Here is a 26,671-nt window from a genome sequence, read left to right as displayed (position 1 = left end):
CCCAGGGCCGGGCGGTGGCGCTAGAGGTAAGGTGCCTGCCTTGCCTACGCTAGCCTAGGACGGACCGCGGTTCGATCCCCCGGCGTCCCATATGGTCCCCCAAGCCAGGAGTGACTTCTGAGCGCATAGCCAGGAGTAACCCCTGAGCCTCACCGGGTGTGGCCCAAAAACCAAAAAAAAAAAAAAAAAAAAAAACTGGGGTCCCCTGTCTGGGGACAGCCCACAGTTCCCTGCGGGAAGGACTCTGAGCTGCCAGAAAAAACCTTCCTACCCATGCCAACCTCTGACACTCCATCCAGGGCCCCCTGGGCATTCCTTGGGGGTCACTCCACCTGCAGCAGGGCCCGGGGAGCCGAGGTCACCGTCACTGCTGCCCACAGTGTATGTGTGCGGCTGACGTCAGCCAGAGCTGTCCTGGCTCTATATAAGGCTGGCTGCTGGCCGGGGACCCCCGTGCTCCCCAAGGCGCCTGCAGCCCGCCCAGAGGGGACAGCGCCCAGCAAACACTCTCCAGCAACTGTGAGTGGCTCTGTGCGTCCCATCAGCGGCCACCAGCTGCGCTGGGAGGGCAGGAGAGAGCCAGGGATGGAACAGGATGGGGCGTGGCAGGAGGGGTGGGGCACAGGCAGGCAGCCCTGAGGGTTTGCGGGGTCTGGATGTGTATAGGATAGGGGAGACAGGCACCCCTCACCCAGGGCTGCCCCTGTGTGTCCAGGGGCCGGTTGGCACCATGAGGCAGGAGAGGCGTGCGGCTCTGCTGGCGACGCTGTTGTTCTTTGGCATTGCCTGAGCCCCGGGAGCAGCCAGTGGAACTCAGAAGAGGCAGTGGTGGCAGCGGCGGGGGACAGGGACCCGAGGTCCTACGCTGGAGCCCTGGAGCTCGGAACCTGGGCAGCCAGGGGTGGTGGGGCCCGGGCGCTCCTCCTGCTGCTGGCCGAACGCTCCCGCGCCGCTGGGCGGTCGCTGGCGAGTCGGCCCACGACGGGACGACCCTCCACTGTCCATCGATCTCACCTTCCACCTGCTGCGGCACTGCTGGAGCTGGCACGGGCGCAGAGCCAACGGGAGCGAGCCGAGCAGAACCGCATCAATCTTTGACTCGGTGGGCAAGTGACCCACTGGGGTGGGCAAGACGTCTGGGGAACCTCATCATTCCCTCCTGCTCCCAGCTCCGTGGCCCCCAAAGTCCCGGGGCTGGATGGGCAAACGGACCCAAGTCCCACGGGTTAGAGCGGTGGGGAGCCACAGGCTGCGGGGAGGTTTTTAATAAAAGTGCTCAAGAGCCTTCAAGAGCTTGTATTGGGGGGGGGGCACGGGAACCCCTGGGCCAGGGGAGGGAACCAGATGATGGATGGAAGAGACATTCAGCCAGTCAGGCCCACCCGCCCAACCAGGTTTCTCTTAGCATCAGGCTTGGAGACTCCATGCCCGGCATCAAAAGGATGCCAAGTATCCAAGGGGTGCCTGGGTAGGAAACTCACTGGACCCCTATATGCACCCTCCCCAGTGGTCACAGATGCTTTGAGGGGCGAGTAGGGAACCGGGCTGCCTTTCCCCAGCCCAGGGTGCACTAAAGGAGCTGCTGGATGGATGGGTCACATTCGGCCTTTTATTGAGTCTCTCCATCCCCAGGGTTGGGGGACAGAATGGTCTCAGCGCCTTCCTGGGGTGTGCAGGTCAGTGCAAGCCTGTGATGGGGATAAGAAAGCTCGGTGGGCAGTCGAGCCAACTCCAAATCCCAGCTCAGCCTTCCCCCCGGGTCTGGGTATTGTCTGGGTTCCCAGGGGCTCCCGCTAGGAACGGGGTGCGGGGTTGGGTGGGGAGGGAAAGTAGGCGCTTCTATGCGCGCAAAGTCGCACTCACCTTCGGGCGCATCCAAGGAGCGCTCGTCCTCGGGCCCTGCGCCGCCTTCATCACCCTCCATAGCCGCCTCCTCCTCGTCGTCGTCTCCGAAAGCTCCTGCACCCCGCAAAGCACCCCGTGAGCCCCTCTTCTGGGTCCTCCCACCAGCCCCACACACCTACCCATCCCGGCCTCGCTTTGCGCGCTGGCTTGCGCTCACCCGGCTGGAAGTCTATGGTGCGCAGCATCTCAGCCACATGCTCCACGCCCACTGTGAACTGCTCCATGCTCTCGTACCCGGGCTCGGGCCGCCCCGCCAGCTCCACCTTGGACATCGCCCCGACCCTGCGTGGGGCGCAATGACGGGTCGGGAAATGCCCAGGTTCCCGCCACCCAATTCCCCCGTGCCAAGGTGCCCCAGACACCACCCATGGATCGCCTCTCCCTACTCACTTATTGATCAGTTCCTTGGCTTGCTGCGAGGAGGAAAGGAGGGAGGAGTGAGGCAGGGCCTTGGAGGTCGGGGTGCAGGGGAAAGGGGGTGCACCAGACCTTTTTTTTTGGGGGGGGTTGGTTTTTGGGTCACACCCAGCAGCGCTCAGGGGTTACTCCTGGCTCTGCACTCAGAAATCGCCCCTGGCAGGCTCGGGGGACCTTATGGGATGCCGAGATTCGAACCACCACCGTCCTTCTGCATGCAAGACAAACGCCCTACCTCCATGCTATCTCTCCAGCTCTGTGCCCCAGACTTTTAAGATTCCCAGGCCTGAAGCGCCAAGGCCTGCTCAAGGGATGGGGAGGGCGCGCTGGGTACCACTATCAGCATCCCCAGGAGGGAGCCTGGCCCTGCCTGGAGCACCTGGAGGTAGAGAGCCATCTGCGGTTCCTCCATGGACTGGATGGCCGTCTCCACGAGCTTGGAGGAAACTTCTAAGTGGTCTCCGTACTGGCGGATGAGGCCCCGCACGCGTTGCAGCTTCTCCTCCTGCTCGCGGGCCAGGGCCTGCAGCAGCTCGCCCTTGCGCTCCTCTAGCACCGCACACAGGGTCTCGAACCTCTGGTTCAGCAGCTGCTTCTGCCGGCGGCTGTTGTCCTGTATGGAACCCAGGAGCGAGGGTCCATCCATCCGTCTGGCCTCCTGACCCCCTCAAGGATCCCTGCTTAAGGATGTCACGGAGGCCAAGAAGCCAAGCTAGTTGCTTCTCCTCCCCCAGGGCTAGTGGGTCCCCAGATCTTCTCAGTCTTGCTAATGTGCCCTATTAAAGGAGCTTCAGGGAGTTCTAGTCCTGGTTTTCCCTTGCACAATCCCAATTCATTCTTGGCAAGATGCAGTGAGCTCATGGTCCTGTCATTTCATAAATGTTTGCTGGTGCTTATAGAGAAGTGCAGTGAGTGGACCAAAGACAGAGGCTGGGAGGAAGGGGAGGTAGGTTCAAAGCCAGAAGCATAGGGCCAAGGTCAATGCAGGTAGAGCAACCGCTAGGATGTATGAGTTAGATCCTTTGCACTGCGTGGTTCTCGGCAGCATCAGGGCCAGCACTGGTGCGACTGAGCCCTACCTGAACTGGCCCCAGCTCCCTTGCCAAACCCCTCCAGTTCCCAGCCTCTACATTTTGTTATTTACTTTTTTTTTTTTGTTTTTGGGCCACACCCGGCAGTGCTCAGGGGTTACTCCTGGCTGTCTGCTTAGAAATAGCTTCCTGCAGGCACAGGGGACCATATGGGACACCGGGATTCGAATCAACCACCTTTGGTCCTGGATCGGCTGCTTGCAAGGCAAACGCTGCTGTACTATCTCTCCGGGGCCCTGTTATTTACTTTTTTGTTTGTTTGTTTTGGTGGCCACACCTGGTGGTGCCCGGGGGTTACTCTCCAGGCTCTGTGCTCGAGAAAATACTCCTGGCAGGTTGGGGAGACAGGACCATATGAGCTGCTGGAAGGGTTGAATCAATTTGTCCACGTGCAAGGCAGATACCCTACCTGCTGTGCTATCACTCCAACCTCTTAGTTATTTACTTCATTTGGTGGAGTCACAAAGGGCAATTTTTTGGGAGTTAGTCTCAGCTCTGTGCTTGGGGTGGGTCACTCCTAGCAGTGCCAAGGATTGACTGGGGGTTCAGCCACATTGCTTCAGCACAAACTACAAGGCAAGTGCTTTAAATCCTGAAGAGATCTCTGGCCTGGCCCCTATATTTATTTTATTATAGATTTTTTTTAGTTTGGGGGCTACAGCCTAGGAGTGCACCTGATGGGTCTGAGGACCATATGGTGTTCCGGGGATTGAATCTGGGTCTAAAGCATTCAAGGAAAGCTTCTTTTTTTAGAATAATATTTCATTTTAATTATTTTTGGGTCACATCTGGTGGTGTTCAGGGGTTACTCCGAGCTCTGGACTCAGAAGTCGCTCCTGGCAGGCTTGGGGGACCATATGAGATGCCGGATTCAAACCACCTTCCGTCCTAATTGGCTGCATGCAAGGCAAAGGCCCTACCGCTATCTCCCTGGCTATCTCTCCAGTCCTTAGAATAATATTTCTGTATTTTATTTTATTTAAATTATTGTTGTTATTATTTGGTTTTGGGCCACACCCAGCAAGCACTCAGCGATTACTCCTGGCTCTGCACTCAGGAATCACTCCTGGAAGGCTTGGGGGATTATATGGGATTTTGGAGATTAAACCTGGGTTTGGGGGCCGGAATGATAGCATGGAGGTAAGGTGTTTGCCTTTCATGCAGAAGGTCATCGGTTCGAATCCCGGCGTCCCATATGGTCCCCCATGCCTGCCAGGAGCGATTTCTGAGCATGAAGCCAGGAGTAACCCCTGAGTGCTGCTGGGTGTGACCCAAAAAAAAAAACCACAAAAAAAAAAAAAAAAAAAAAAAAAAAAAAAAAAAACCTGGGTTTGCCGGCTTTTTTTTTTTGGGGGGCCACACCCGTTAGATGCTCAGGAGTTACTCCTGGCTACGTGCTCAGAAATTGCCCCTGGCTTGGGGGGACCATAGGGGACGTCGGGGGATAGAACCGTGGTCCTTTCCTTGGCTAGCGCTTGCAAGGCAGGCACCTTACCTCTAGCGCCACCTCGCTGGCCCCATGGGTTTGCTGGGTTTAAGGCAAATGCCTTACCCACTGTGCAATTGCTCTGGCCCCTCAAGGCAAGTTTCTTACCTATCTCTCTGGCCCTTTGGTGTTTAGGTTTTCTGTTTTGTTTTGAGCCAAACCTTTTGGCACTCAGGGGTTACTCCAAGCTCTGCACTCAGAAATTATTCTTGGCAGGTTCAGGGGACCATATGGGATGCTGGGGATCAAACCTAGGTTGGCTGCATGCAAGGCAAGTGCCCTACCAACTGTACTCTCTGGTACCTTGGCCTCCTATATTACAAAAAAATTGACACCCAATAGCCCATCTAAGCACATGCCATTAGTTGTTGTTCACCCAGGAACCCCAGACGGACCCTTCCACATCCCCAGCTTACTCTATAGTCCCTGACACACCCTCCCCTCATCTGCGTGATCACTGCTTGCACGCGGTCATTGCCTGCCCACCCAGCATAGCGATGCCCATCACTGAGTTCACTCTGTGTGCAGGTGCAGACACATGTCAGCATTAAGAACACCTGGCTGCAGGGGCTGGGCCGGTGGTGCTAGCCTTGGACGGACCGTGGTTCGATCCTCCAGAGTCCCATATGGTTCCCCAAGCCAGGAGTGACTTCTGAGTGAATAGCCAGGAGTAACCCCTGAGCGTTACCGGGTGTGGCCCAAAACCCAAAATAAATAAATAAATAAATAAAAAGAACCTGGCTGCAGCTTCACACGCCCCCAAACTGCAGCCTAGGAGAGACCAACCCCAGCCTCCCCTCCTCAGTGGGTCACTGCTGGCTCTGCACTCCGGGATCACTTCTGGTTGGCTCAGGGGACCATATACATGCCCAAGAATTACATCTGGTTTTGTTAGCTGTGGCAAGACAAGTGCTCATGCCCACTGTACTATCCCCCTTAGGGCACTGTCAGGACAGGGGATCCAGAGACCACAACAGGGCTTCAGCTACCCGGCTCCCCTTGAGAATGTCTCTTGGGCCAGCACTACAGAACATCTGCATTTATTTTTTAATTTGTACTTTACTGATTGATAGATAGGTTTTTGGAAACTCCCAGAGGTGCTCAGGGGTTACTCCTGACTCTGCACTCAGAAATCCACCTCTGGCAGGCTTGGGGGTCATATGGATGCCAGGAATTGAACCCAGGTCCCTCCCGAGTAGGCTGCCATGCAAAGCAAATGCCCTACTGCTGTGCTATCTCTCCAGCCCCTAGATTTATTTGCATTTAAATTTGGTCGCCATGAGAAAGGCATTTTTAAGAAACGTTTATGGGGGGCCTGGAGAAATAGCATGGAGGTAGGGTCTTTGCCATTGCATGCAGAAGGACGGTGGTTTGAATCCGGCATCCCATACTGGTCCTTGGAGCCTGCCAGGAGCGATTTCTTTTTTTTTTTTTTTTTTATTTTTTTTTTTTTTTTTTGTTTTTGGGCCACACCGCGGGTGCTCAGGGGTTACTCCAGGCTGTCTCTGCTCAGAAATAGCTCCTGGCAAGGCACGGGGGACCATGTGGACATCGCGGATTCGAACCAACCACCTTTGGTCTGGATCGGCTGCTTGCAAGGCAAAACGGCCGCTGTGCTATCTCTCCGGGCCCGAGGAGCGATTTCTGAGCATAGAGCCAGGCATAACCCCGAGTGCTGCCAGGTGTGACCCCAAAACAACAACAACAACAACAAAAATAAGAAAGAAAAGAAACATTTTATGTTGTCATTTTTTGGTTTTTTTTATGTGTTTTTTTGGTTTGTTTGTTTTTTGGGTCACATGCCTGGGAAAGCTCAGGGATTATTCTGGATGCCAGGGATAGAACCTGGGTTGACTGCAAGTAAGGCAAGAGCCCTACCTGCTGTACTACTCAATCCCCAATGTTGGCAGTTTTTGTCACCCCCTACACACACACACACACACACACACACACACACACACACACACACACACACACACACACATAATAAAAATGCCCCCAGAGTGTTGGGATCCAACATCTGCTTAGATTGAAAGGGTTAGAAGTGCAAAGTACAAACAATAGATCCTGGGTCAGAGCGATAGCACAGCAGGTAGGGCATTTGCCTTGCAAGTGGCCCAGCCAGATTCAATCCCTGGCATCCTATATGGTTCCCCCGAGTCTGCCAGGAGTGATTTCTGATCGCAGAGCCAGAGCACTGCTTGGTATGGTGGAAAAACAAAAGTAAAACAATCTACAGATCCTGCTAGTACCTTCTGGCGTTTGTAAATGGTGGGCAGTGGGGCCACCTCGCAGTCCTTGTGGGCACCGAAGACCTTGCAGAGCGAGCAGGTGGGCACCTCGCAACTCAGGCAGTAGATGTTGATCTTCTCATCTTCGTGCTCCTCGCACATGAGATGCTGTTCAGCCTTGGAATGCAGTGGCCTGTGGGGGAGAGACAGGATCAGAGGCCATGCCGTGAGCACCCAAACACTTGTCCTGCACCTCCACTAACTGCCACTTTCCTGCCCTTGGCGCTGTGGCAAGCAAGGCAGCACACAGGCTTCCCCAGACCAGCAAATTCTCTTTACACAACCAGCCCTGATTTAAACCCTGCCACCGCATAGGGCTTCCTGTCTACCACCAGAGGGCACCCCTGATCACGGAGCTGGAAATAAATTACGAAAACAGCTAGGTGTGCCCCCCCAAACCAAGCAATAAAAACAAAACAAAATCCAAGGGGCCAGAGGTATAGCACGGTGGGCAGGGCACTTGCCTTGCATGCAGCCCACCCAGATTCAATCCCTAATGTCCCATGTGGTCCCCTGAACCCACCAGGAGTGATCCCTGAATGCAGTCAGGAGTAACCCCTGAGTACTGCTGGATGTAGATCCTCAAATAATATAATCTAGGGAACTGGAATGATAGTACAGCTGGTAGAGCTTGCATGGAATCAACCCACGTTTGATCCTGGATTCTTTTTTTTTTTTTTTTGGTGTGGTTTTTGGGTCACACCCGGCAGTGCTCAGGGGCTGTTCCTGGCTCCAGCTCAGAAATTGCTCCTGGCAGGCACGGGGGACCATATGGGACGCTGGGATTTGAACCAATGACCTCCATGCTATCTCTCTGGCCCCGGATTGAATAATTCTTTTCTTTTTTTTTTTTGGTTTTTGGGCCACACCCGGCAGTGCTCAAGGGTCACTCCTGGCTGTCTGCTCAGAAATAGCTTCTGGCAGGCACGGGGGACCATATGGGACACCGGGATTCGAACCAACCACCTTTGGTCCTGGATCGGCTGCTTACAAGGCAAACGCCGCTGCGCTATCTCTCCGGGCCCAGGATTGAATAATTCTTACGGAATAACTGCTGTAGCATACGCAGGGGTTTTGGCCAAAAAAACAAACCAAAAACCCCCTCTTCATTTCCTCAGGCCAGAGAGACAAGGACAACGGTAGGTGCTTGCCTTGCATGTGTCCATGACTAGGGTTTGATCGCCGGCATCCCCATAAGGGTCCCCCAAGAGCCTTGCCCAGAAGTGATCCCTGAGTGCAGAGTCAGGAGTAACCCCCTGAGCACCACTGGGTGTGACCCAATATAGAAACAAAAATAAAACACTCTTTTATTTTTATTTTTCTGTTTTTTTGTTTGTTTGTTTTTGTTTTTTTTGTTTTTGGGCCTTACCTTGGTGGTGCTCAGGGTTTACTCTTGGCTCTGCACTCAGAAATCACTCCTGGCTCGGGGGTCCATATAGGATGCTGGGGATCAAACCCAGGTCCATCCTGGGTCAGCTGCATGCAAGATAAATGTCCCTACTGCTGTGCTAACGCTCCAGCCCCAAAGCACTCTTTTCATTTCGAATAGAAAGACGGAAATGAGCAGAGTTGAGTCCAAGGACAACATTCCTCCAGGGGACTGAGGTGGCACCCTGGCATGAGGACCTGGAAGACACAGATTGGGACTCAGCCAGCAACTATGTAGGTTGGGTGTGTAGCGAGAGGTCCTATGGACCCCAAAACAGACCAACTGCGCTGGGGTGCTGGGCCTAGTCCTTCCCCGTCTAGTTGAGGCCACTCATTTTCTAGATGGAAGCGACTGAATCTCCTGCCCTTCCACGTGGGCCGGGCTCCCCGGGTCTCACCCGGGACGACTCCTGCTTGTAGATGTCAATGATGTTCTCACCAGCAGGTTCCGCTGCAGCCCATAGACTCCGAGGCGGTCCAGGACCACCTCGTGCCTGCAGGATGGACAGCGGAAGCGGCCCACCCGAGGACACGGTGCAGGAGCCCCGAGACTGGCCACAGCGGGTTTGACGCCTGTAGGCACAGAAGCATGACGTGAAACAGCATTACAGCCCCCCTGAGAGCGTTTGGGGTTGGCAACTGGGCCACCTTTGAGGAGCAACCAAGATGTGTGGCATGGAGGAGTGTGGCAGGCAAGAACTTTAATTTCCTGCCAGAGAAATCTCTGAGCACTGAGTCAGGAATGGGTTCTTTTTATCCCCAACATTTATTTATTTATTTATTTCAGTTTTGGGGGCCACAGCGATGGCACTCAGGGCTTATTCCTGGCTCTGCACACAGGAATCACTCTTGATGGTGGGAAATTGGGAGCCGGATAGGATGCTGGGAATCGAACCTAGGTCAGCCCCGTGCAAGGCAAAGACCCTACCCACTGTACTTCTGTTGTGCTAGCACTCTACCTGCTCCAGCCTCTAAGAAGTAACTTTAAGGATAGAGACATGCCCTCTTCTGTTCTTTAGTCCTTCCTGTTGTCTGGGATGAGGAGGAGGAATGACTTGTTTGAAGCAGACTGCATGAAGGTGTGAGTAGCAAAGGGGATGAGAATGACAACAAGAAGGTGAGTGTCTGGGGCCAGAGGCTAGCACAGCAGTAGGGCGTTTGCCTTGCACGCAGCCAACTCTGGCATTCCCATATGGTTCCCACGCCCAGGGAGCAATTTCTGAGTGTAGAGCCAGGAGTAAACCCCTGAGTACTGTTAGATGTGGCCAAAAAAAAAAAAAAGAAAGAAAGAAAGAAAAGAAAGAAAGAAAGAAAGAAAGAAAGAAAGAAAGAAAGAAGAAAGAAAGAAAGAAAAGGAAAGAAAGAAAGAAAGGAAAGAAAGAGAAGAAAAGAAAGAAAGAAAGAAAGAGAAAGAAAAAGAAAGAGGACCCAGAGAAATGGCACAGCGCGTTTGCCTTGCAAGCAGCCCAATTCAGGACCAAAGGTGGTTGGTTCGAATCCCGGTATCCCCATATGGTCCCCCGTGCCTGCCAGGAGCTACTTTCTGAGCAGACAGCAGGAGTAACCCCTGAGCACCGCCGGGTGTGACCCAAAAACTAAAGAAAGAAAGAAAAGAGAAGAAGCAAAGAAAGAAAGAATCAAGAAAGAAAGAAAGAAAGAAAGAAGAATAAAGAAAGAAAGAAAGAAAGAAAGAAAGAAAGAGAGAGAGAGAGAGAGAGAGAGAGAGAGAGAGGAGAGGGAGGTAGGGAGGGAGGGAGGGAGGGAGGGAGGGGTGGGAGGGAGGGAGGGAGGGAGGGAGGAAGGAAGGAAGAAGGAAGGAAGGAAGGAAGGAAGGAAGGAAGGAAGGAAGGAAGGAAGGAAGGAAGGAAGGTGAGTGTCTGAGAGATAGTGGAATGTTCTCCCCGGATTCATTTAAGAGAAAAAAATAGGGCCCGGAGAGATAGCACAGCGGTGTTTGCCTTGCAAGCAGCTGATCCAGGATTAAAGGTGGTTGGTTCGAATCCTGGTGTCCCATATGGTCCCCCTGTGCCTGCCAGGAGCTATTTCTGAGCAGACAGCCAGGAGTAACCCCTGAGCACCGCCGGGTGTGGCCCAAAAACCAAAAAAAAAAAAAAAAAAAGAGAAAAAAATTTTTCTGGGCCAGAGCGGTGGCGCAAGTGGTAGGGCATTTGCCTTGCACACACTAACCTAGGATGGACTGTGGTTCAATCCCGCGGTGTACCACATGGTTCCCCAAGCCAGGAGCAATTTCTGAGCACATAGTCAGGAGTAACACCTGAGCGTCACCAGGTATGGCCCAACAAAACCAAAAAAAATTTTTTTCTTCCCCTTGATCCATTATTTGGGGACTATTTCCCTGTGACGGGAACTTGTGCCTTCCAAATGGTGCTTAGTGGTCTGGAGGTCCCACTGGTGGTTCTTTGGCAAACAAGGGCTGGTTTGCAAAAGCCTGAGGCCCAGAGGGCTGATGAGAACCTGTCCACCCCAGCAGGGCTGACTGGCGGGACTCTAGACCTGCACCCAATGAAGTTGGGGTCACCATGTGATGCCTGGGGCTGGAACTTGGCTGGACACAATACCCTAAACCTGTCCTCTCAATCTGGCTTCTTGCTCTTTTTTCTTCCCTCCTTCCCCTTTTCATTGCTGTTCTTTTTTGTTTGTTATTGGGCCACACCAGTGACACTCATGGGTTACTCCTGGCTCTGCGCCTCAGAAATCACTCCTGGCTGGCACAAGGGACCATCTGGATGGGATGCCAGATTTGAACACAATCCATCCTGTGTGGCCGCGTGCAAGGCAAATGCCTTACCACTATGCTATCACTCAGGCCCTTCATTGCTGTTCTTATCATGAACCCAGGTGTCTAACTAAACCCTGGTTGTGGTGCTTACAGAGAGTGGTACATAGTAGAGGTAGTGTGGTATATACACTCATGGGTGGAGTGGGGGGTAGTTTTTAATCAGGGTGTTTGTACCACACCTAGTGTGGTTCACCGGATTCTGCCACACCTAGGGACCTGGACAACTGAGATGCTGAAACCAGGCCTGCAGATCCAATTCTCAGTCTAAACACTTGCTACGGGCGGGAGCTCTGGCCAGAACTATCCCTTGGAGCCTGTTTGGGATTTCTTTTTATTTATTTATTATTAATATTATTATTTTGGGTTTTGGGGGCCACACCCAGTGACGCTCAGCGGTTACTCCTGACTATCTGCTCAGAACTTGCTCCTGGCCTGGGGGACCATATGGGATGCTGGGGGATAAGAACCAAGATTCGTTCTAGGTTAGCGTGCGTAAGGCAAACACCCTAACTCTTGCACCATTGCTCCAGCCCCTGTTTGGGATTTTCTGCCACTGTGTTATCTCACCCTAAACCAATGGAAGGTCGTGCACTCTGGGAGGGAGATCCTTAAGAGAAATCTGCTGTAATTCTCCTGATCTGTGCCCTGGCCATGGACTAGAGGCCGTTCTGAAAAGACACCTCAAGTGTGTGAATAGCAGCACCCCTGGTCCCCCTCAAGATATCTAGTTCAGAGAGTTTCACCAAGCAAGAGTTTGATCCATCAGTAGCAAGAGATGGAGACAAGGTTAGGAGTGTGATCCCTTAATCACTCCAGGGAGGGGGTCGGAGCTATAGCATAGCAGTAAGGCGTTTGTTTGCCTTACACAGGACGGACCCCGGTTTCAACTCTTGGCATCCCTTATGGTACCCTGAGCCTGCCAGGAGACGATTTCTGAGCACAAAGCCAGGTGTAACACCTGAGCCCCCACCGAGTGTGATCCAAAAACAAAAACAAAAAAATCACTCCAGGGAGAATGGGGGAGCATGGAAGGCACAGTGTGTGTGTGTGTGTGTGTGTGTGTGTGTTTGTGTGTGTGTGAGTTGTGTGTGTGTGAATGTGTGTTTGTAGACTCAGCAGAGGGGAACATTTACTCTAGCCAGTAAAACAAAAATAAGTAGTGGGTTACAATTGGGGCTATTTTGTATTTGTCCTCCAACCTACAACCCTGTGGCTATTGTGAAGTTGAGAGAAAGAAACAAGGGTCGGATCCTTCATTTCTTTGTTTGGAGGGCCACGACCCAGGGGCTGTTCTGGCAAAATCCAACCCACTAACTCAAATCCCTGCGCCACTGGGTGTCGCTGAAGAGGCTCAGCATTTTTCTACTTTTCTATCCAAAATAGCCTCCAAATCCAGGCAAGTCCTCCTGCTACATCTCAGACTACCCCAGGACCCTTTGAGAAAGAACTCTCTGGGGCCCAGAGTGTGTGGCAGCAGTAGGACGTTTGCCTTACCATGCACTGACCTAAACGGACCGCGGTTTTGACTCCCCTAGGCGTCTCATATGGTCTTCCAAGCAGGGGTAATTTTTGAGCACAAAGCCAGGAATAACTCGTGAGCATCACGGGGTGTGGCCCAAAAACAAGAAAGAAAAGGAAGGGAAGGAAGGAAGGAAGGAAGGAAAGGAAGGAAGGAAGGAAAGAAAGAAAGAAAGAAAGAAAGAAAGAAGGAAGGTAGGAAGGAAGGAAGGAAGGAAGGAAGGAAGGAAGGAAGGAAGGAAGGAAGGAAGGAAGGAAGGAAGGAAGGAAAGGAGGAAGGAAGGAAGAGAGAAAGAAAGAAAAAAAGAATGAGGAAGAAAGAGAGAAAGAAAAAAGAAAGGAAGAAAGAAAGAAAGAAAAGAAAGAAAGAACGGAAAGAAAGAAAGAAGAAAAGAAAGAAAGAAGAAAGAAAGAAAGAAAGAAAGAAGAAGAAAGAAAGAAAGAAAGATAAGAAAGAAAGAAAGAAAGAAGAGAAAGAATGAAAGAAAGAGAAAGAAAGAAAAGTAAACAGGACCCTCTGAAAAAATAACTCTAGGCTCCCACCGAACGCCAAACTCCAGGTCACACTAGGAATCCTGGTCAACACCCTGTACTCACCTCTGAAACCAAAGGAACTGAACTGACACATGACCCAAAGGTCAAGCCCAAGGGCTGGAGCCATTAGAAACAGTTGGGAGGATTTGCCTTCTTGGTTTGATCCCTGGCACCCATAAGGTCCCACCCAAGCCCACCCTGAATCCCGACCCCAGCAGTAAGCCCCACCCCCACCCCACCCCCCCCAAAAGAGATAACAGGCAAATAGCTAAGTTTTCAAGCATGAGTGCTTTCCCCTCATTTTGATGAGGGTTATTTGGAGGTCACATTCAGGCAGTGGGGGGCAAGGGCTTTTCACAGCTCTATTGAAGGAATGGGGCAGACACTGGTTGCTTCCTGAATATGAAACACATGCTCAGCCCTTCCAACTTTCCCTCCTTGCCAAAGTGAACCTTTATTTAATTTCATCATTTAATTTGAGGACGCCACAGCCCGCAGTGCTGGGGTGGAGTGGAGGGCTTCTTGATTGCATATGGGGGATTGCTCCTGTTCTTTCTGGCCCCAAAATGAGTTCTTGTTTGTTTTGAGGCCACACCCAGCAGCTCTCAGGGGTTATTACTGGCAGATTTGAGGGACCATATTGGTATGTTGGGGATCAAATCCAAACACCCTACCCTATTATGCTATCACTCTGGCCCCCCAAAATGAGTTCTTTTATTAGACTGTTTTGAAGTCACTTGCTGTGTTGAAGGTTTACTCCTGACTCTCTCTGCTCAGGGATCATTCCAGGATGAGCTCAGGGGATCAATTGTAGGCAGTACTAGGAGGGATCTACCTGGGTCAACCGAAGTGCAAGGCAAGCACCTTCACCCCTGCATTATCTCTCCAGCCTCTGGAAATGAGACTATTTTTTTTTTTTTTTTGCTCTTTTTTTTGGGGGGGAAGGGCTGGGTCACATCCAACAATGCTCAGGACTTACTCCTGACTGCACTCAGAAGTCTTTCCTGATGGAGCTCAGGGAACCATATGGGATGCTAGACATTGAGCCCAGTTTGACCACATGCAAATAAACAAACACCTTATACATTGTACTATCATTCTGACCCGGAAAATGAGATCTTTTAAATTGAAATACCCCTCTCATCTGACTTATGAGACTACCTCTTTATCAACTACTGTAAATGGAAAATATGCAGGTTGGGGCCAGAGAGATAGTACAGTGGGTAGGGCATTTTGCCTTGCACATGGCTAACCCAGGACGGACAGTGGTTTGATTCCGCAATCCCATATGGTCGCCCAAGCCTGCCAGGAGTGATTTCTGAGCGCAGAGCTGTAGAAAAATCAGCCCTTAGGATGGTCTTGGATGGTGGATGGAGGCCTTTGTTCTTAGGCCCCGGGCCACGTGGCTCCATCCCCCATTAACCGGCGGGTATGGGTTCAGGAAAGCAAGGGTATTGAATCATTCACAGGCAGGCTTCCAGAGAGATAACATCTTTATTGCCATGACCAATTTGTGTGGCCTTTATTATAACCTATTTAAGCATTCAGCACATTCTTAGCTAGCCCTGCATTTTACTTCTTTCATCCACGTTACTTCCAACCTCCATTCCTGGCAAAAGACTCAAAGACTCTTCCCTAGCCCAAAGGCCTTCTCTCACCTTCCCAAGACCACTCCCAGGAATAGGCGGGGTCTTGCAGGTAAAGATAAAGTAATATTCGATTCCCAAGTCCCCTCCCAGAAATGGGCGGGCCTCAGATAGATAAACCTAAATCCAGGGTGGAGTCACACAGAGCCAGGAGTAACCCCTGAGTGCCACCCAAAAACAAACAAAAAACAAAAAAGATACATATGTAGGTTGAAACCCAACATGTAGAATTCCTAACCTACATTCTTTTTTTTTTGGTGTTTGAGCCACACCCGGCGGTGCTCAGGGTTACTCCTGGCTGTCTGCTCAGAAATAGCTCCTGGCAGGCACGGGGGACCATATGGGACACCGGGATTTGAACCAACCACCTTAGGTCCTGGATTCGGCTGCTTGCAAGGCAAACACCGCTGTGCTTTTTCTCGGCCCCCGTAACTTACATTCTAACTCAGCTTCATCACCCTGAACTTGCAGGTTACCCCGGGCATTTGCCTTCAGGCATAGGCTGCAGCAAAAAACAAAAAACAAAAAAAAAAAACTGAACACAAATACTAATTTCAAGGCATGGCACTTGCTGATTCAGATGCGAGACAACATTTCATGGACCATGCTGAGATTTTACACCATCAAACAGTTGAAAAGTCCCTGAGTAGAATCATGGCGAGTTGGAGACCATCTGTATTGAATGACAGCACAGATGGTCCCAGCTATGGCCAGAGAATGAAGAGGCAGGAGTGCCCCCCCCCCCCCAGCCCCCAGTCTTTCCCTTCCTCCTTCCACTGGTCAGATCTAGACCATGCTTCTGCCCCTTGTTGGCATTTGAGAATATCAGGGGTTCTGGAAGCGTGGGAACAGACACTGTCTGTCCCTTCTGGTGCCCTTCTGTGGGGACAGTGTGTCAGCTTTTGGGTTTACCATGGAACTGTGGAAAGTGATCTGGACCCTCTTTCCATCAAGATATAAAAAGATCAGGGTTGGGGTGGAAAGCTAGCATAGTGAGAGGGCACTTTGCCTTGCACGCAGCCAACCGGGACAGACCCAAGTTTGATCTTCAGCATCCCCTACAGTGAGTGCCCTGAGCACTTCCAGGAGTGATTTCTGACGTGCATAGCCAGAAGTTACCCCTCTGAGTGCCACTGAATGTGGCTATAAAACAAAACAACAAGACCAGGTTGGCTCTTGGCAGTGCCCTATTGCAAATGAAGAGATAATAAAAGCATATGGGGCTGGAGAAATAGCAGAGAGGGTCCCTTGCCTTGCACACAGGTTTGATCCCCAGCACGTCATATAATCACCCAAGCACTGCCAGATGTGCCCCAAAACAGAACAAAAAAAGTTAATAGGAATGTCATAGAAATGCTCATTTTGAGGTTAGAAGGTTTGGGGCCACACCCAACAATGCTAAAGGATTACTCCTGGCTCTGTGCTCAAGGATCACTCCTGGTGGGACAGAGGGAAACCATATGTAGTGTCAGGAGTTGAACCAGGGTCACCTGTATACAAGGCAAAATCCTTAACCTCTCTACCATCTCACTGGTCCCCCATTCAGACTTTTTTGACCCAGAAATTCTGCTTTGGAATCCATCCAAGAAAGCAATGGAAATATTTATGCAGATAGTGACTCAGCCCCGGATCAGTAGGAGACCCTGGGAGTGTGTTGGTAGGATGGTTGAGTGGGTAATGGTGAGCCAAACAGGGGAACAGTCTTATCATAAGATGGGGCCAAGCCAGAGGTCAGCTTCTGTCGAAAGTGGCACCTCTCGCCCCAAATGCAGGTCTGAAATGTGAAGAGAGGTGTGAGGGAGAAGCTTTAAGGATGTAGTGAGTTGGGACTGGAAGGATAGCACAGTGGGTAAGGCATTTGTGGTGCATACGGCTGATCCAGGTTCAATCCCCAGCATCCCATATGATCCCTGAGCCTGCCAGAAGTGATTTCTGAGCAAAAGAGCCAGGAGTAACCCTCTGAGTGCCTGTGGCTCAAAAACCAAAACCAAAAAAAAAAAAAAAAAAAAAAAAAAAAAAGGATGCAGTGAGCTCAGAAGGGGAGGGTTAGATAGGAGAGGTAAGAGCAGATGTGCAGTAGAAAAGTTCCAGAAACCAGAGGCTGCAGGGGTCCAGACTACAAATAGGGGCATCACCTAGGAAGCTTGAAGAGTTTTGTTTTTTGCGGGGGTGGGGGGGAGACTTGGTGCTGTACAGAGATTACTCCTGGCTTTATACTCAGAAATCACTCCTGGCAGGCTCAGGGAACAATATGGGTGCCAGGGATTGAACCAGGGTTTGTCCTGGATCTTCCGTGTGCAAGGAAAACACTAATGCTATGCTATCACATCCTGTCCCAAAGAAAGAGAAGCTTAAATCAAGCGCTTATATTTGTTTTGTTTTGTTTTGTTTTGTTTTTAGGACCACAACTTGCAGTGCTTAGGGGTTACTCCTGGCTCTGCACTCAGGCATCTCTTCTGGCAGTGCTCTGGGAACCATCTGGGATGCTGGAGATTGAACCCCACATTGACTTCCAGCAACAGCCCTACCCCAGGTTACTATCTCTCTGGCCCCCAAAGGCTTTTTTAAAAATTGTGGTAAAATCAAGACTAAGACATGACTGATGGGCCTGTTTTGCAAATGAATGTCTGTTGTTTCAGGAACCCATGTTTTTCACAAGGGAGGTGGCCCAGGATAGTATGATTTCACATGCCAAAAAGCGACAGGAAGAGGAAATTCCATCTAATGATTTGAATATGCGGATTTATCCAGATTAGTGTAAGACTGTAAGTTGGTTCCTACTTTCTCCCTGTAAAATAAAACTGGTGTCCCATGTCCCTGACCCAAATAACGCATGTGTGAAAAAGTGCATAAATCACAAAGCGTATGGCCAAAGTATTCAGAGCCTAACACAGACATCAGAAACAGCTGTAGGGCGTTTGCCTTGCACACAGCCAATCCTAGACGAACCCTGATTCGATTCTCAGCATCTCATATGGTTCCCTGAGCCTGCCAGGAGCGATTTCTGAGCGCAGAATCCAGAGTAACCCCTGAACATTGCCGAGTGTAACCCAAAAAACCAAAAATAAAAACACACTGGAGCTAGGGGCTGGCCGAAGGCTCAAGTTCAAGCTTAATTAAACACGTGGGATTCCCAGGTTTGATTTCCAGTACCTTGAGCTCCGATGAGCACTGTCCTAAATGACTTTTGAGCATGTAGCCAGGTGTGACCCAAAAGCCAGGAAAACAATGTCTATTATCAGTTAGCTCAATGGCAAAATCACTGCTACTTGCAAATAGGATTTGAGAATCTAATCTCTGGTACCCCAGCAGGCTCCTGGAAGTTTTTATTATTTTGGAGTCCCAGTGCCATAATGAAGCATGTGATTGGGGGTTCTGGGGACCCTATGGTACTGGGACTGAACTCACATGTGCCTCATCCCCCTGGTTCTGGAAAAGTATAAAGCCCTAATGATATATTTTGAATTTATGAGAATCCTAAGAGTCACATTGGGCCTTCCTTATAGTGTGAGAGAGAGAGAGAACACAAGAGGCACCCAAGTCTGGTCCCTGTCACATGACCAATCACCAATCATGGCTTCCTGTCACATGACCAACATGGCCTGTCACATGACCAACATGTGTCAGAGATTGAACCCAGGTACTCTCCCCAGAAGCTCCCTAAGGTATCTCTGGTTAAAGCAACTTCAAGATTTCACGGGGCCGGAGAGATAGCATGGAGGTAAGGCGTTTGCCTTTCATGCAGGAGGTCATCGGTTCGAATCCCCACGGCCCCATATGGTCCCCTGTGCCTGCCAGGAGCAATTTCTGAGCCTGGAGCCAGGAATAACCCCTGAGCACTGCCAGGTGTGACCCAAAAACCAAAAAAAAAAAAAAAAAAAAAAAAAAAAAAAAGATTTCAATGAGCTTATTTCTCAGGGAAACCTGCCTGAGATGGGGGTGCAGTAGTGGGGGGACAGAGGCAGGCTGGGCTGGGATCATCACACGCAAGAACTGTGCTTTAGTTATAACTGTTGGGATCAGAACAGGGAGCAAGGCCAGAGCAACAGTCCAACGGGAAGGGTGTTTACCTTGCATTAGGCTGACCCAGTTCAAACCTCTGGCATCCCATGTGTCCTCCCCCAACACCCCTAGGAGTAATTCCTGAGTTTAGAACTGGAAGTAAACCCTGGACACTGCCGGGTGTGGCCCAAATACAAAAACAAAACAAACACTAAAAGAATAGGGAGCTGACTAACAGCTGCTTTTTTGTCAGGGGGCCAGAGAGATGGTTCTGGGGAAGGTCCTGACCTTGCATATGACCCAACTTTACTTTAAATCTCCAACCTACATAGGGCTCCTCAAATTCTACCAAGAGTAATCTCTGAGCACAGAACCAGGAGTAAGCCTGAGCACCTGAAGGTGTGGCCCAAAGCATCCCTCCTAAATGAATTGCATTTGGGGTACAGAAAAACAGAGGTCATTCTTTACCCACACTGCCCTTTTATTATTATTTTTGTTTTGTTTTGTTTTGTTTTGGGGCCACACCCAGCAGTGCCCAGGGGTTACTCCTGACTCTTCACTCAGAAATCGCTCTTGACAGGCTCGAGGATTATATGGGATTCTGGGAATCAAACCCAGATTGACCGCTTGCAAGGCAAACACCCTACTGCTGTGCTATCATGACGGCCCCTATTTCTAAAAATTGTATTAATTTTTGTTTGGGTGCCACATCCAACAGCCTGACTGTGCTCAGGAATCACTCCTGGGAAGCTTGGGGGACCATATGGGATGCCAGGGATTGAACCGAGGTTGACCACATGCAATGCAAGTGTGCCCTACCTGTCTCCGGGCCCTGTGCACCTCCCTTTGCTGAGGACAATTAGGTCCCTGCCCTCTCTATTTTCTCTCCCTTCCCTTAACTGGACATGGTCCAGAAAAATCCCTCGCAAGCAGCCTCCTTCCAGACCTTCTGGCTGTCTATTAAATGACAACAGGTTGTCGCTGATCTGCAAGTGCCCACGGAGAAGTGGGGGCAGGTACAAAAATAAACGAAGGCGCTGAGGAGGGAGGCGAGTTTACAAATACAGGGACACATGGCCGGCGCCTCGTTGGATCTCCTCTGACAGCTTTCCTCTCATCAGAACGCTGCTGTCTGAGTGGGTGCGAGTGTGGGGACAGAGGGAGGGAGATGCCCAGAGGGGCTGATGTGTTTATTCTGCTCCCCAAACACAGACAAGGATCACAGCTCCAAAAAAGAAAAAAGAAAGTCACGATGGAAGAGCTCTAATAAAGTCTGAGATGGGTCCTTGAAAGCAGCTGCCGACATGAAGGGCTTGTGCTTGAGGGCACTGGGGAACAAGTCAATATTTTCCAGGATGTCTGGCTGTTGTTGGACCTCACACGTGCAAGGCCTGTACTTTGCCCACTGAGCCACATTTCTGGCCACTGTGGAGTGTATGGTGTTTGTTTGCCTTTGCTTTTGGGTCACACCTGGAGGTGCTCCAGCTTCACTCAAATGTCTGAGCTTTTTTTTTTTTTTTTTTTTTTTGGGGCTTTTGGGTCACACCCGGCAGTGCTCAGGGGTTACTCCTGGCTCCATGCTCAGAAATTGCTCCTGGCAGGCACAGGGGACCATATGGGACGCCGGGATTCGAACCGATGACCTTCTGCATGAAAGGCAAACGCCTTACCTCCATGCTATCTCTCCGGTCCCATGTCTGAGCTTTTCAATTTGCTTCCTGGCTCTTCCTGATCCTGATGTTATAAAAGTTTCCAATTTAATCTTCATTGTCCATCACAGCAGGTTTTAGAACAGGAAAACAAGGCCCCAAGTAAATGCTATCAAGGCAGAATGACCAGCTCAGTGGTAGAGCCTTTGCTTAGGTCTGTGAGGCATTGGGTAGAGCCTTTGCTTAGGTCTGTGAGGCGTTGGGTTCATCTCTGGCATTGTAACCAAACCAACATTTTAGAAGATTGTTTACTAGGCTGGGTCTAGTTCTGACAAATGAGTGTTCTGTGGCATTTGAAAAGGAAGACAGAGCCAAGTAGTGTAACTAGAGCATATCAACCAAGAGGAAGCAACGAAGACACAGAGTCAGGACGGGAAAGGTCTCATGCAATCAAGACTTGAACACTGAACCACATTCTCAGCCATAATAGTAGATTCTTTTTTTGTTTGTTTTTGGACCACACCTGGCAGTAATCAGGGGTTACTCCTGGCTCTGAGCTCAGAAATAGTTCCTGGCAGGCTCGGGACCAAATGGAATGCCAGGATTGAACCTGGGTCAGCTGTGTACAAGGTAAATAAATGCCCTTCCTGCTGTGCGATCACTCCAGCCCCACATATGAAAGTTTTTATTTATTATTATTGTTATTTATTTTGGTTTTTGAGTCACACTCAGCAGCATTCAGGGGTTACTCCTGGCTCTATGCTCAGAAATTGCTCCTGGCAGGCTCAAGGGACTATATTGGATGCTGGGATTCGAACCACCGATCTTCTGCATGCAAGGCAAATGCCCTACCTCCATGCTATCTCTCCGGCCCCTATTATTCGGTTTTTGAGCCACACCTGGAAATGCTCAGAGGTTATTCCTGACTCTTTGCTTAGGAATCACTCCTGGCTGGCTCAGGGGACCTTATAGAATGTCAGATATCAAACTCAGGTTGGTTGTGTGCAAGGCAAATGCCCTACTCACTGTTCTATCACTCTAGCCCCCCTAAAAGTAAAAATTTTTAAATATATATATATTTTTCTTTTTGGGCCACACCCAGTGACGCTCAGGGGTTACTCCTGGCTATGTGCTCAGAAATCGCTCCTGGCTTGGGGGATTCTATGGGATGCCAGGGGATAAAACCGCGGTCCACTCTAAGCTAGCGTGGGCAAGGCCTTACCACTTGTGCCACCACTCTGGCCCCTAAATCATTTTTAAATTTGAAAACATTTTGTTTTGATTTGGGGGTCAAGCCTAGCAAGGCTCGGATGTTACTCCTGGCTCTGACTCAGAGATCACTCCTGGAGAATCAAACCTGGGTTGTCTGCTTGCAAGGCGGCCCTACCTGCTATCCTCTCTCTCTAGCCCCTAATTAAAAAAAAATTATTTGTGGGTTTTTGGGGAGGGAGCATTGTAATACTACCTGCATCTAGAGAAGAAACTCAAGGATCTGAGATGAAGAGGCTAGAAAACAACGTATATATGTGTGTGTGTGTGTGTGTGTGTGTGTGTGTGTGTGCCCATACTTACACTCACATGTGTAAATAAAAGACTGCTTTCACACTTATAAGTTCTGTTAACTTTCTAGACAACGTTCTAAGGCTAGTACTCCTCAGGAATTTCAGATTGGAGGAACCAAAAGTCCTATTCTTGTCCCCATACTTAGAAAACAGACAATCTGATTATGCCCCAAGTTGTCAAAATGTGGAGGCAACGTGTGAAGAAACGAAATATGTTCATCTTGCAGAGGAGATTCACCGAGATGTATAGAGATGAGTGTAGCCAAGGATCTGGGTCAGCCTCCCACCAGGCAGGCCCGAATAAAGCAGCCCCAGGAAGTGAGTTCTGTGCCTTCTCCACCCCATCCCTGAGGTACTCTGTACTGAGAAACTCACAGTTCTCACTCCATAGTTCCAGAAGCAAGCTCAGCCCCCAGACATTCTGCACAGGGCTTCAACCTAGCAATTCCCAAGTCTTTGTTTTTGGGTCACACCTGGTGATGCTCAGGGGTTACTTCTGGCTCTGTACTCAGGAATTACTCTTGGGGGGTTACTCAGGGGACCATTTGGGGTGCTGGGATTGAATCCAGGTTAGCCCTGTGCAAGGCAAATGCCCTACCTGCTGTACTACCTCTGTGGTCCTACTCCCAGGTCCTTGCAACTCAGTTCATAGTTTTAGAATGCTGAGGGTCTAAAAAGGTGTAGGGGTCCAACAGGAACAGGGGAGGCACTTATCTATCTTCTTACCTCCTGACAGATGACCTGATTGTGTTCCTAGACCTGGTGATCCAGAAAACCTGGCACTGGCCACTGACCAGAAGGACCTTCACTCCCCAAACTTCTCTTTGCTTTCACAACTTCAGGCTTCATAGAACGGATGTGTCATTGCAAACTCACAAGAAAGTTGGGGGGTTAGAAAGATAGTGCAGTGGGGGGAGCATTTGCCTTTCATGTGGCCAACCTAGGCCTGATCCATGGCACCCTAAAAGGTCCCCTTAGCACTGCCAGGTGTGATCCCTAAGCACAGTCAAAAATAAGACCTAAAGCACAGCTAGATGTAGCCCAAGAACAACAACAACAACACAACCCAAAAACAAACTCATGAGGTGGAATGGTCATGTCTTTCTAAAATTCCTTCCTAGACCTCAGTCTGTTTTCTTTTATTGTTTCTGGCTTTTGGCCACACCTGGCAGTGCTCAGGGCTTCCTCCTGACTTTGTGTTTATAGTTTGGGAGTCCTTGTGTGGTACTAGAAATTGAATCTGGGCCAGCTAAGTACAAAACAAGCATCCAACCTGCTGTACTAGCTCTCTGGACCCTAAACTTGTCAGTCTGAAGGAAGTTGTGAGAGTTACTTAGATCAAGATGGCATTCAAGACACAACCAGGGAGAAACCAAGATGGCAGGCAAGGCACAACCAGGGGAAACCAAGATGGCAGGTAAGGCACAACCATTTGGGCCTGTCTTGAAGAACCCAAGATGGACTGGTGATGGCAGCAGGCCTGAATCCGCAGAGAGAGAACTCATTGGCTCTAGAATACTCTGGAGTCAAATAATGGCAGGTTTGGACACTAAGAGGAAGAGGATACGGCCTGGGCATTCATGGCAGCAGAGACCCTGAGTGATACTCCTTGAAGAGAGCATATAGCAGACCCAGGGAACAGCAAGGGGCTGGCCGGATGGAGCCTGTTCAACACAGCCAGGCCATTATTTCCTTAAACCAGCTGCCCCACAGGACTGAAGGTGGAAGCACGTGTTTACAGTTAAGTATCACTGCCAGTCCCCCGCATTTCCTCATCAATTCAGATGCAAATGAAATATGTTCTGGCCGCTCCTTATCACCATGCATACTAATCCAGCCCACTCTGGCTCTCATCTGTTCACTTACTTCCGCTGCAAGATCTGTGCCTATATGCATGAGCCTTTTCCTTTCCCTTTCCTTTGTTATGGGGCCACAACCGGTGATGTTCCGGGGTTACTCCTGACTCTGCACTCAGGAATCACTCCTGGTGATGCTTGGGGGACCATATGGGATGTCTAGGATCGAGCCAGGTCAACCACATATAAGGCAAGTGCCCTTCCCTTCCCTCTCCTTGATGACTAGCGGTGATCCCAGGGGCAAAAGGCAGGTAAGACAATCTGTTTCTTTTTTTTTTTTTTTTTTTTGGTTTTTGGGTCACACCCGGCGTTGCTCAGGGTTTACTCCTGGCTGTCTGCTCAGAAATAGCTCCTGGCAGGCACGGGGGACCATATGGGACACCGGGATTTGAACCAACCACCTTTGGTCCTGGATGGGCTGCTTGCAAGGCAAACGCCGCTGTGCTAACTCTCCGGGCCCAGACAATCTGTTTCTAAAACCTTTGCTCCAGTGGGAGAGATAGTACAGCAGGTAGAGTGTTTGCCTTACCCATGATCAATCTCCAGCATCCCATATGATTTCCTGAGCACTGCCACGAGTGATTCCTGAGCACAGAGTTAGGAGTAATCCATGAGCACTGCTGAATGAGCTCCCCTCAAATCAAGAATATTTAAAACCTCTGAACATGTTAAACCCAGTAGCTAACAGGCCCTCTGGAGATTTGAATCTCTCTGCTTTCCCTCACAACCACAAACCAACCCAGAGAACAAGTTTGGGAAGTGTTTATCTCAGCTTCTAGTCTGTGGTCTAAATTCTTTTTCAACTAGGAGGTCTCTGGTCTGACATGATGGGGTCCCAGCATGAATGCTGGTTGGGGTATTCCCAGCCTCCTGCCCATTCTTTAGCTTGACCCCCAAGATGGGTGTGTTGACCTTTGCCTGAAATACCAATCATTTCACCCCATAGTCAGTTTTTCTCACAGGATTTACTTTTTAGTGTTTCACTCTCTCTTGGATATTTTTTCTACCCTTTTCTTATCCTCAAAATCCGCAACTCCAGGGACCAGAGAGATAGCACAGTGATAGGGCATTTGCCTTGCTCGTGGCTATCTGGGTTACATCCTTGGCATCCCCTAAGGTCCCTTGAGCTTGCCAGGAATGATTCCTAAGTGCAAGAGTCAGGAGTCATCTCTGAGCACTGCTGATAACTGGGCTCAAAACAAAAAACAAGGGGACAGAGCGATAGCACAGCAGGCTTGTTTTCCACATGGTTGGACTGGATTTGATCTCTGGCATCCCATGTAGTCCCCTGAGCAATACCAGAAGTGATTCCTGAGTGCAGAGCCAGGAGTCATCCTTTAACATTGTTAGATATGGCCCCAAAATAAATAAAATGAAATAAAAACAAAACCAAAATCATCTAAAAGTCCACACTGATCACCTGGATCCACATAGACTAGCTGGTCTTGGGCCATTTCCCTCCAACCCTTCTATTTCTCTCTTTTTAAAATTATTTTTTCTTTGTTTTTGGGTCACACCCATAAGCGCTCAGGGTTTACTCCTGGCTCTGAGCTCAGAAATGCCTCCTGCCAGGCTCGGGGTACCATATGAGATGCTGGGATTTGAACCATCGTCCTTCTGCATGCAAGGCAGATGCCCTACTGCTGTGCTATCTCTCCAGCCCCTGCCCTCTCATTTCTATTGCGCCTTCCTCTTCAGTGAATTCTGGGCTACAGCTGTGCTGTGCCTCAGACTCTTGTCCCCAGCACTCCTGGCAGCTGCTGACTCATGCTTACTTTAGGATTTGCTAGGACCCAGCCAGGAACATCCACTACCCTCTGCCCGACGCCATCTGGGCGCCCAGCTCTGACCTGCTGGGAGACCTCCCGCCCTGGCCCCTGCCCTTTTAGACACACCTGGAAGACGTCGTTGGCGCACTTGCGGCAGAGGTTGTGCTGGCAGGGCAGGATCACCACCGGCTTGGAGAACATCTCCAGGCAGATGGGGCAGATGAGCTGCTTCTCCAGGTTGTCCATGCTGTGTGCATCCCCTAGCAGCGGCTTGAACCCCACGGTGAAGTTCATCCCCTCTGTGGCCTGGCCTCGGCCCTGGTTCCTGGCCTTTCCTCACTGCCTCCTGACCCTCCTCGTCCGCTCTAGACTGGCTCTGGATCCCGACTTTCCCTCTAGAAGTGGCTCCTGCTCGCCTGGCCTGTCTCTCTGTCTCTCTCTGTCCTTTCTGCTCCTTCGAAAGCTGCCTTGTTTTGGGCCTGAAGGGACCTGGAGCTTCCAGCTAATGCCTGTTTGCTGAGTGTGTCTGCCCCCTGCTTCCCCGATCTCTCCTGCTCACGCTCTGGACTGCACTGTCTGTCCCTTGCTCCCCAAATTAACTGGAACATGGGGGTGGGGAGCCCCTGCCTGACATTCCAGCTCCCAATTTAGCTCCTGTAAGGCGAGCTGCAGCTGTTCTTGTGATGACCCTGAGTCACGCAAAAACAGGCCGGGCAC

The 26,671-nt window shown here is 50.4% G+C and overlaps 2 protein-coding genes across 2 annotated transcripts; one reads left to right on the top strand and one right to left on the bottom strand.

Moving 5' to 3' along the window:
- The first annotated feature begins 730 nt into the window (after positions 1-730).
- On the top strand, positions 731-1,114 carry UCN (urocortin). The gene is given in 7 exon segments (XM_049784222.1): positions 731-772; positions 775-858; positions 861-896; positions 898-956; positions 958-1,028; positions 1,031-1,089; positions 1,091-1,114. Coding segments are annotated over 7 exon segments (375 nt in total).
- Positions 1,115-1,743: 629 nt separating this feature from the next.
- TRIM54 (tripartite motif containing 54) lies at positions 1,744-26,248 on the bottom strand. Its single transcript, XM_049784683.1, is given in 12 exon segments — positions 1,744-1,793; positions 1,864-1,959; positions 2,063-2,187; positions 2,296-2,318; positions 2,702-2,943; positions 5,327-5,417; positions 7,152-7,326; positions 9,021-9,057; positions 9,060-9,138; positions 9,140-9,172; positions 9,174-9,191; positions 26,081-26,248. Coding segments are annotated over 12 exon segments (1,137 nt in total).
- Positions 26,249-26,671: the final 423 nt, after the last annotated feature.

This window comes from Suncus etruscus, chromosome 12, assembly GCF_024139225.1.
Source record: "Suncus etruscus isolate mSunEtr1 chromosome 12, mSunEtr1.pri.cur, whole genome shotgun sequence".
NCBI classification, from domain to species: domain Eukaryota; kingdom Metazoa; phylum Chordata; class Mammalia; order Eulipotyphla; family Soricidae; genus Suncus; species Suncus etruscus.
This window is presented reverse-complemented; position numbering and strand designations above follow the sequence as displayed.